At 39.0% G+C, this 11,645-nt stretch overlaps 1 protein-coding gene across 1 annotated transcript; it reads left to right on the top strand.

Moving 5' to 3' along the window:
* Positions 1-11,640, top strand: rfc5 (replication factor C (activator 1) 5). Its single transcript, XM_006640180.3, has 11 exons — positions 1-183; positions 786-850; positions 1,301-1,437; positions 1,897-1,976; positions 2,507-2,580; positions 2,818-2,977; positions 3,186-3,267; positions 3,357-3,486; positions 4,207-4,284; positions 8,493-8,547; positions 11,136-11,640. The coding sequence occupies exons 1-11, from the start codon at positions 137-139 to the stop codon at positions 11,230-11,232; spliced, it is 1,005 nt and encodes a 334-aa protein (XP_006640243.1). The 5' UTR covers positions 1-136; the 3' UTR covers positions 11,233-11,640.
* The last annotated feature ends 5 nt before the right edge of the window (positions 11,641-11,645 follow it).

Below are 11,645 nucleotides of genomic sequence, written 5' to 3'. Positions count from 1 at the left end.
CCGTAAAGCACTTTGTCCAGCAGCCAGAAAGGCGTGTATACACAAATTTACGTAGTAAAGCGCGCCAACTGCAGAGAATGTATGAAATATAGGGTTAATGTGTTCAGTATTAGTTATATAACATTTATTTTAAAACATGGCTTCAACCAGTAAGACGCCGTTACAGTCAAGAAACTTACCATGGTAAGTCCACCTAGTTGAGCTAATTTACCTTGCCTGATCATTGTGTTCGTTACTGGTTCTGTGTTTAAAAAAATGCTGAACACATCTAGCGATCACAATCCAAAAATGTACGATTGTCAGTCACATCAGATAATTTGGAGAATCCCTTCTTTGGAGTGTACGAAGTCGAGAACTGCACTTTTGGTACTTAATCACGGCATTATATCGCACCAATTACTCATGCCCTACTGTGAAATCAGATAATTATACAGATTCATTATTCTTTCTTCTTGCTTTCCATGCCTGGTTTCGATGGAGAATAAAGACCTAATTAAAAAAGCGACAATGCAGTGTAAAATTAGTGTAGACATAACTTCCAATTGTGCGTTACATCACATGCTATAGTCGACACTGCATATTGCCGGTCAGCTGTCAGGTCAGTTTTAATGGGAAGTCTAGTGTTCGAGTTCCTGACACACAGTACAGCCATGCCGGCCACATACCGTTGATGCCGATCCGCAAGTCTGTGTTCGTTACTAGAAGGTAAAAATTCAACGGACGGTAAAAATGTTTCTGTTGATGTGCAGGTTGCTATTGCAGGGCTCACGATTGTTGTCTTTCAGGGTTGAGAAATACAGGCCACAGACCCTAGACGATCTGATATCCCATCAGGACATCCTCAGTACAAGTATGTGTGTTTTTGCCCCCCTTATCATCAACGCTGTGGTTTGAATTACCGTTTTATAACGTTTTATTCTACACTTCCAGATATCTGCATCCTTCAGCTGGTGTTGAACTTCATGAGCTATTTCTGTTGTGGTTTGTGTTGACAAATAGGCGCTGCGACAGGTCATCTGCCTCCTAACTTTTCATATTTTTTCCCATGTTGAGCTCAGGTTTTTGAAAAGCCTCACCTTTAGGTATAGCGTACTATTTATTCCCTACTGCTGTACTGGATGTAAATGTTGACAACCTGTGAGTTCAGTGGCCTCTTCGTTTCACCTATTAAATTCATGACATTGACAGAAACTACAGTTAGGTATTAAGTTAACCATTAGAGAGATGGTTTTAGAAATGTCAGTGTTTTACGGTTTCTGTTTTTCTAAGGCATTTGCTCCAGGTTATCTTTTTTTTTTAGTCCAGAAATTTATTAGTGAAGATCGGCTGCCACATCTCCTCTTCTACGGCCCTCCAGGGACAGGGAAGACCTCCACCATCCTGGCCTGTGCCAAACAGCTCTATAAGGATAAAGAATTCAGCTCCATGGTCTTAGAGGTACTTGAGCCACTCACTGCACAAAACATTGGACAGTCAAACCTAGCAGTCTCTATGCAGAACATGGTATCTGAATGTCAGTCAGTGTTCATTGGCTGTAGCTGTCTCATTGTTGCAATTATTGCTTAAACATACCGTGTCTATTTAACCAGACCTATATGCTCTAGAGCTGTGGTGTCCATCATGCTGATTGTCCCGTACAGTCTTCTGATTTTTGTGTTTTTGTTAGCTGAGCTCTGAATGACTTAAGTGGAGCAACCATGTGCTATGCTCATTGATAATTTATGGAAACCTTTAGTACGAACCACCGCTACAAATGAATGAGCAGTACAATATCAGATTGGTAGTATCAATGTGTTATAACATATAGTATATAATGGAATACTTTGTGTGATTATATGGTGTTACAAACCTAGTGTCGGAAGCCATGAACTTACAAGTGTCCTTATTTTTGTTTAGCTGAATGCTTCTGATGACAGAGGCATTGATGTTGTCCGAGGACCCATTCTGAGTTTTTCCAGCACTAGAACCATCTTTAAGTGAGAAGCCTGTTATTTATTTTGTCAGTTACATGTGTTTCATTAATTATTAATATTAATAGTGTACGACAAAAGTGAGTGCACAATCCCATTTCTGAAAAGAAGAGCATTTGTACAGGTCAGATTTGTTTTGAAGTTTTACCATTGTCTAACACTGTAAAATGCCTATCATTGTTTTGTATAGGCCTTTGAAAACCACAGGAATGCTCTCATTCCAGCTGACATACAACTCATAGGCAGGATTTGGGATGGTGCTTCAAATTTTGAAGATGCTTGAAGTGACAAGGCATATGTTCTGAATAGATACAATTGCTCTGCCTTAAAATTGTTTTATAATATGGGAAAGTAAGAATTTGATAGTATTTGGCATCAGCCTGTGCACTATATATGTGTACCTATTGTAGCAGTATAAACAGTGCAACTAAACATACTGTTCAGTTACAGTCTTTTGTCACGTTCAGAACCGTAGTAAACCTCTTGTATGAAAGAAAAACATCTCTAAATGTCTGTTCTGTGTTATCACTTTTTAGGAAAGGGTTTAAGTTGGTTATATTGGATGAAGCAGACGCTATGACCCAGGACGCCCAGAACGCTTTGAGAAGAGGTAGCCATCTGTTTTGCTATCCTTCACACTGTGCGCCAAATGTCCAAGGACTTGGAGTAATTTCTGCAGTCTATGGTACCAGCCAACAGCATAACAAATAATGATCTCACTTCCAAAGATAGCCTTACCTTGTCATGAGAAAACAATGCTGGCATATTCTAAGCATGTTGTGAGTTTTGTTTTATTAAGCTGCAGGTCAATTCTTTTCTTTCTTTCTGTCTGTCTGTCCCCTGGCAGTGATTGAGAAGTTCACGGAAAACACGCGGTTTTGTTTGATCTGTAATTACTTGTCCAAGATCATCCCTGCTCTGCAGTCTCGATGCACCCGGTTCCGTTTCGGCCCACTTTCTCAGGAGCAGATGGTCCCCAGACTGGAGTATGTCATCCAGCAGGAGAAGTGAGTACAATAGCAGAGCACGATTGTGTTCACCACGTGCCCTTTTACAACACTGAGCTCATCTTGTGGGAAATGTTTTTGTGAGACTTCAGGCCAGCCATCTTCTGTGGAGTTAATGGTGTAAATGAGTCCATAATTCCATATCATGCCTTTATTAATCCTCCTTAGCAGCCTAAAGCAGTGATGTTTTTTGTCATGTTCATTTCAGAGTTGACATAACACCCGATGGACTGAAAGCTATTGTGACGTTATCTACAGGAGACATGAGGCGATCTTTAAACATCTTACAGGTTGAGTATTCAAGTCTGTTGTCAAAAGGCACACATTTGTGTTTATTACTCTTTTTGCTAAGACCTTTTCTGAATGTGTTTTCAAACAGAGCACCAGTATGGCCTATGCGAAGGTAACTGAAGAAACAGTCTACACCTGTACTGGTCACCCGCTGAAGTCAGACATTGCCAACATCCTAGACTGGTCCCTCAATAAGGACTTTACCACAGCGTACAAACGTATCTTTTCACTTCTTGTTCTAGAGCACTTTCTGCAGTATGAGAGACGTGTGCTAGCTGATAGATGCATAGCTTTACACTTGTGTTATAGCAACATATTGCATAGAACTTTGTTTCTAAATACAGTACTTTATTGTCAGAGAGCCAGATTAAATCAGGTTGCAAATTCCAAACTTGGTATTTGTGGTGGTTTCGTTTTGGCCAGAGGCTCCTTGATTTAAGTATTAGGTTTGGAATTTGTAGTTGGCATGTGGATCAGAGTTTTGACTTAATCCAGTCCTGAATGTTTTCTGGGAGGATAATAACATCTATTTTTCTAACTTCGTGACCCACAGAGGGGGTGTCTGTCTCGGTAAAGTGCAGTGTTAGTCCATCACTGGGCTTCAAAATCAAGCAAGTAGCGAGCCCCTGCTAGTTCACAATGGCTATACCTTTGAATTTAAATGGCACATCATGTATGCCATGAGGAAGTGCTGATGTCTTGCTTTTTAGAGTTGAGTTCATGCGTAGAGGTTTAATGCCTTCCTGATATTGTGTGTATATTTACAATAATTGTTTAAGTGAAGGTGCCAGTATTAGCATATCTTAGCAGTTTGCACTGTATATAATGACAGTATACATAAATTAACATCTAATATTAAGAATATTTTCTTTTTTTGCCTTGTATTAGTTTGTGTATATTCTAAAATGACAGTTATGTTCCTTATCTGCGGATCAAAGACATCATGGGCCTTAAAACACTCAAGGGGTTGGCCCTGCATGATATCCTGACAGAGATCCACCTTTTGATACATAGAGGTAAGTCAGATCTTGGTAGATGTTCATAATTCAGACTTCATGGCTGTTAGTCTTCCTACTATACATTACACTTTCCTCACTCAATGAGGTGAATTATGGGAGCTCCTGAAAAGTGAATTATAGAAAAATATTTGATTAAAACTGGTGAACTATAACTAACTCTAGCTTTTTCCAGTGGAACAGAACCATATGGGGTTATTTTCAGCTGTAATCCCATGGTGCTTGATGAAATATTTCCACATTTTGCAGGCCTTTAAGTTCCTGGCTATATTTTTACCTTGTTTTTGACATGGACTGAGGTTAACAAAATAATGTTGTTAGGGGTTTTATTCAGTGGGTTTAAGAAAAAACCCTGCAAAAACATAGGATTATTCTTTTGCTCCCACTAAAACAGCTGTATTTGTTTCAAACTGTATACAGTATATTTAAGAAATATTTAAATGTTGTTCTTACTCTTCCTTAACCAAAGCCTATAGGGCAGCAAGATATTTAAGTAAAAAAAAATCAAGCCTCCAGGGTACATTCAGCAGAATGCAGCTGATAGTTGTGTTAAAGCAGACCGCAGTGTAATACCCAGTTGAGACCTAGGCCTGAATTTGACACCATCTGCATGGTGATGCTGGATGTTTTCTTGCACTGGTTTCCCTGGAGACTCTTTGCGGTTTCCATGACAACAGGATGTTCCTATTGTAGGAGGAGCCATTTAGAAGCTTTAGAGAGCATACCATTTCCACTGAACAGCTGAGTTGGAGAAAAAGGATTTGTTTGAGAATCTTTATCATGTTGTAGATAGTTACAGTGTCGTATTTTTATGTGATCTTTTTTATATCTTGGCTAGTACCTTGTAAGATTTTGTTTTGTAGATAGTTTAAGAGGTGTTTTTCCAGGACTTTAAACACACATAATGCTTAAAGCCTTGTCTGCAATAATTATGAAATGTTTCTTTTATCCTTTTACTTTTATGTCTCCCTTAATTTTTTAATTTCCATCTGGTTAGGCACTTGTTGTTTCAGGTGGCCGTTAGAAAATTTAATAAGGCAAAAGATCTTTGTACCTGCAGCTAGATTACTTTTTTTAAAATCCACCACCATTAAAAAGTAAACGACAAGGATAAAATCGTGGAAAAAATTAAAAGTCTTAGCAATAGGCAAAATAAAATGAACTATTAATGTCATAAATGTTTTGACCACTTCCAAACAGGGTCTTTTGTAATGAAGTACTGTGCAGTAAACCAGTGGGTGTAATTATGTTGCATTAATGAGGTTAGTAGTGAAAAAAGAATTGTGACAATCAACATGGAAGTCATGATACACCAACAAATGTCCTTCCTATGAAATACTGCAGTAAATCAATGGAGGCAGTTTGGTGTCTATATTAGTCACCTGTCTAGTGCCTAGGATGGTACTTGCTAATTTTGAGTATCACACATTTACACTGTATTTGACCATGAGCAGTCTAAAGATTAAGTTTACAGTATCACAACAAAAAGTGTAATGGCAATCCGGCAGCCATATTTGTTAATATAGGACTATTGCATGATATTTTAAGTCCATTTAAGCAGTGTTTGAAATCCATCCTGTGCCTTGATCAGTTCTAACCAGTGGCTCATGATTCGTCAGGTAAACATAAAAAAAAATATTGCAGCAGCTTGAGAGGTGCATATTTGAAGGGGAGTTGGTCATTGTTGACATGTGGAAAAACTGGTTCTAACGAGACAGAGGCAGTTTGAATTCGGAAAAGAAACCGGTGGTCAGTCAGCCATCTTGGTTCATCTTGGTTCAGGCTGGAGACCTGTGTTGCAGTTTTTGTCCTTGGGCGGTCACGGATATGGTCCGCCCACCACGTCTGAACGTGCAGTAACTTTGTTGACCAGTTTACGAACAGCAGCCATTTGTCATCTGCAGAGAACAGACACCAGATTAGTAAATAAAGGGGTGGTATCTGCTGGCCATTCTGGTCCATTCAGAATCACCTTTCTCTAATTTAAATTGCATTGCTGGGCCGTGTTGCACCAAGCAGTTGATTACCCAGTGTGGGTGTAAAAATAAGTGAGGCGCAAATCTGTAACCGCTCTGGTTGTTGATCTGCCAAGTTTCAATATAGCTTGGAAACCTAATTAGCACGGAGTCTAGCAGTGAAACACTTTGCACAGAGAAGCAGCTGTATGCTTTGTAACTACCAGATGTGGAAAATATGGTGTGTTTGGGATTGTTTGTAATTTTCTGCACTTTCTTAACCAGTGTACTGTAAGGATATATTATTAATATTCTTGCATTATATTAGTTTGCATTACAATTATGAAACGTGAAAAGGGGAATTAAGCTAGGATATAACTAGTTTTATTTTGGCTGTGTTTCCTGCGGACAGTTAAGACTCCTCCTTAATAAAAAAGATTAAGGACCCACCCTGATGGCTTGAACCTATGGGAAGCCTGATGTCACCTTTCACTGAAAGACGCAAGCACCACTTTACTGTTTGGTCTAATTATGACCACAGTGTTCTTTACTTGGTACAATCACACAAGGTTTTGGAGAAATGTATTTGTTGCATATTAAACTAATCCTGTTGCGCTCTTAATTCAAAGTACCATTGCTATGGTGTTTAAAAATATAGAAGAAATGTAATTGGCATGAAAGTAGTTAATTCTTCTCAAGTTCAGTTACTAGACCTGGCCAGGCACAGTGAGGAGTACAAACCAAAAATGATTTCTTCAGTGATTAACAAGAACACCTAACAAAGTGGGTATAAATGGCGAGAAAAAAACACAAAAAGGTACTCCTGTGACTTTCGAGTCTCCAGAGAGCTGTTCCTATTTAAAATACATTGTGGAACTGACTTGCAACTTCTGTCGCCTAAATTAAACTTTCCAGTTTGAAGCCAAAGAAAAAAAGATTTCACATGCTACCATAGGTGTGCAAGCTATTTTGTGCTGTGTCTTGTCGTAGAACACCTGTGGTCTACCTCAGTGTAAAAAGTGCTTGATGAATCTCTGCGTTCTCTCTGTGATGGGAAGTGTCCTCTGACTGGGGACACTGATAGAGCTCCAACACAAGAGAAGATATGCAGATTGCCAAAGCACAGCCCACTGGAGAACTTGGTACAGCTGATGAATCACGATCAAGAGCTGTGTTCAGGATTTAAAAAAATATAATAATTTATCATATACCTACACAAGTTGTGTTAAATGTCAGCTCATAGTTAACAACTACTGTACTCATGGAGCGAAGAGGGGACCTGTAGACACATCCGTCTAACATGACCAGTTGTCTGGGCCATTCAGTTTTTGTCACTGCAAATACAGCAGTGCCTGAGAGTTGATGTTGAATGAGTGGAGGCCCTGTGTGTCAGTCAGCAGGCCCTGAGTGATGTCCACTCTGCCATAATCGTGTTCTGCTACCTGCAGAATTCTGGGCTCAGCTGGCCGGTGACATGACCCATGCTCAGAGCAGTGAACATCCAAACCGTACAGCTCCAAATGTGCTTAGTGTAAGCATCTTTACTGGTAGAATCACACTGGGACCCTATATTTAGATTTATCCATACACAAAGCAAGAAGAGATTTGAGATAGGACTAGTAAAATATCATCTGGGAAGACATGGACGCATTTTATAACCTACAGAGATTCCCATTAGACAAAAGATAACACCTGTAGTGGTCTGTCTCTGAGCTCTTATCAACCTAATTCAGTTTAACTCCTCATTTTAGCAGCTGGGTGCACTTACAACTGCACAGGAAAAACAGCTTGCAGATAATATCCTGAGGTTTCCTGTTTAGAGCGTTTGAAGCAGACATTTAAGAGAGCTGTCTTGACCGCTTTTTGGAAGGTGTTTAAGGTTTGGAATGACTTTTAATGCACCTCCTGTTGAAAGTACCTACCAGACCTTACCGAACGTCTGTTTTAAAAAATGCTCCTAATTGGTATTGTTATCACAGGCTCCATGGAACCCCTTTGGCAAACTTATTTTTATTTTTTTCTCTTCCTCTTCCAAATGTAGCAGGCTCTTGGTAAACAACAGGTGCACTGGAGGTTGTTTTCAATGGACAAACCCCAAACCATTATTTTACAGTAATAAGCACGTACTGGAATTTTGTTTTGTTTATTACAGATATTTGTTTCATGGTGTTGTAAATTGGTAAAATAAATATTAGCTTTCTTGTTTTTACTTCTAATGAACTAACAGTATTCATATCTTTGTTTTCCCCCTAGTTGACTTTCCTCCCAACATTAGAATGGGCTTGCTCATCAAATTAGCAGATATCGAGTAAGTGCAGTTTTTTTATCTACATGTTTAAAGTAAATTTTAAGTGGGGAAAACTACATGTGGTATTTTTTTTAAAGTTCCATTTACTGGTTCCATTTCTACAACTGTACAGTATAGACATATTAAGGCTGAAATTCCATGTCTGTATAGTATGCATATTTAAAGATGAATACACATGTATGCAGGATTGTTTTCTAAAATTGTATTAATTTAAATGAATAAAACCATTAATTAAAGCTCAATTTAAACCTCTCTGGTAATGCAAGTCGGGTTACACTGTTATATATCCTTTTTATTTGAAGTTCGAAATTAGGAGAAAGGTCTACCAGAAGTGTGCTTTCGTTAACCCTGTCAGATTGTCATTTCACATTTAAACAGAAACGGAAAAAAATGATTTTGGAAAGAACAAGGTCTGTGTTACAATAAAAGATCACCAGATGGCTATTGGAGATAATCCTTCTGTAAGCATTCGTCTCCCACTTTGTTGTGAAACTGGCCGCTTTTTAAGTAACCTTTCAGGACAGGATAAAGGAAGTAGTCAGACGTAGGTGCAGTGCAAGACTAGTGATAATCTCTTGTTGGAGAGTAAATTTCCTTGGGCTGACATTAAACAGTTGACGTACTTTTGAGATGGTTTTTTTCTTAAACGGAAAGAGTCCCTAGTTGCATTAGATCCAGCATTACGTGCTAATAAGTTTTTCAGTTGCTGTATCTGATGCATTGCCGGGCTGGCTGGTCCTGGAGTGCAGGTGTATCTGTGAGTTTTATCATTCCAAGTCCACTCCTTACGTGATAAACCTGCTGGTTACTGGCTTAACTGGACCGACTGGACCAGCTTCTCAAGGTTCTACAGTCATGACTGGTTTTAGACTTTGAATGCTGCACATACAGTGGCCCTGGGACCCTCCAGAAGACCTCTGGTATATTGGAAATGGGATTTGGGTTTGTGCAGGAGGGAAGGCACCTTTATCACATGGAGAATTAAACCCGTGACAGTAGCAGGAGGTTTTTTTGACCTTGTACTTATGTAAAGAAGGCAACCTGCCTCAATTTTTCATGTTACATGGAATAGAAATGTAACTGAATGTAACCCATTTAGTAGTGACTGTTAAGGGTGATGTTTCTTATTTAAGCAGGCTGTATTTTTCACAGCACAAAATCTTAAGATAAAAGAGTACTGGTGATCTGCTGGGGGCAGACAGCAATTTCCTGTTATAGTAATTCAGTACTTAAGTTTTTTTTTTTAGTCACATTAATCCACGGAAACAACTGTTTTGTAACAGAGTGCATAGTAAATTTTAAGCAAGGAACTCCACATTGTCAAACTGCTCTTAAAGGAATAAATGGTTATACTCAATGTTTAATGGGTTGTGAAAACTAAATTCAGTTTGGCTACAGCATGGCTATTTGTAATGCAGTAATTAAAAATATTTTTTGTGAGCCTATTACGCTGTTGTTGCCTTCATTCATTTGTAGCCACTTCAAGTATTTAATTTTCCTTGCTTAAGAATTTAGGCTGCTTTGGACGGCCTTGCATTTCCGTCATGTTCGTTATAGACCTAGTCTCATTTACTTTTATTTTGATCTCATCCAGTTGGCAATCATCAGTCATTCTATGGAGAGATTCTCTACAAAATCTAATGTCCTTAAATGTAATATACACTTGTGTAGGATAGAATAGAATAATGTTGGACAACTACAGGAAATTAATACTGTCAGTGACTATGAGGCACATAACAGCATTTAAAGTAAAGGGCTTTGAGTTATGCTGATACTGTATGTCCCAGAGGTTTTCTCTGTCCCCTTTCAACAAACCTAGTAACCTTTTCTTTTACGAAATTCCTCTATCAAATGTTAATATTTCTCTCTTTCTGTCAGAGGCATGTTTAAATACTGTATAAGTTGTCACAGCAGGGCAGTAATTCAGCTAGAAGAAAAGTCAGTATTGGTATTGAGGGAAATGCAAACAGGGTTGTGGAGATGTGCTTTTTAGTTGCAGCTTGAAATGGTATGGTACAGTGCAGCTACTTTTTCAGATTTCTTCTAAATGGGTCATTCTTTGTATCCCGTAACACGGTTTAGCACATAGTATGTTTGAATGCAAGCTTTTACCTAGTTTCACTCTTAATTACGATTTTGTGGTCAGACGTCTTCGGTTTTGTACAACCCCATCACAGAACTTGGCCACCTCCGTGTTTTTTTTCCTCGCGGTTCAAGGTTTTGTTCTGACTTTTCAAGTGTCGGCTTTCTGCTGGCTGTTAACCACGGGCATGTAAAACTCTCGATGGGCGTCCCCTTCGAGCTGAGTGTGCGATGAGCCTCAGAGAGGTTTACAGAGTTCAAGGCTTGGCTTCTGCTAGGGGGAGAGGGTGGGCTTCAGCATGCGTCGCTTTGTTTTTGTTGAGTCCAATTGAGCGGCGCTCTTAACAGTAAATTCTTAACGTACACTCTGGTGGGTTCTGCTGTGAACGATCTGTTTCTTCGGCAGCTGTCTTAATTCTTAGCACAGAACTGCTTGGGTCTTGAAGAAGGGATTGAAACAACGTCCATCATGGTTTATGTTAGTTGTGTGTTCGGGTCTGTTTCAGGTACAGGGTGGCTTCCGGGACAAATGAGAAGATTCAGCTGAGCTCTATGATCGCGGCTTTCCAAGCAGCCCGAGATCTTGTGGTTAGTGATGCCTGACACCCCTTCCCGTGCCTTTTCCCTTTTTAATGAAGTGCAAGTAAAAGATAAGGAGTAATGGGGGAACAAGAGATGTCAAGGAATAAAGTCTTCCATGCCAATTTTATGCAGGAAAAAGTGTTTGGAGCCATGACCTTATTTTACCCAGGTGTTACATGGAGGAAATTTGAAGATGTAACCATTGAATAAGATATTACTTTAAAGCAGTTTAATATGGGGGTTGTCTAAATGATTAATCCCTGAAAGTCAGATTTTTTCTTTACAGAGAAAGTTGTTAAATAATCCTGTATCTTTAACCCAAATAGAATTCTGTTTTGTTCAGTGCTAAATGTAGAAAAATACTTCAGGAACATGAAATGTTTTCACTGTGTAAGCAAAATGTTTTTGTAATAAAATGACTTCATTCTATGTTT

The sequence above is a fragment of the Lepisosteus oculatus genome, chromosome 22, assembly GCF_040954835.1.
Source record: "Lepisosteus oculatus isolate fLepOcu1 chromosome 22, fLepOcu1.hap2, whole genome shotgun sequence".
NCBI classification, from domain to species: Eukaryota; Metazoa; Chordata; class Actinopteri; order Semionotiformes; family Lepisosteidae; genus Lepisosteus; species Lepisosteus oculatus.
This window is presented reverse-complemented; position numbering and strand designations above follow the sequence as displayed.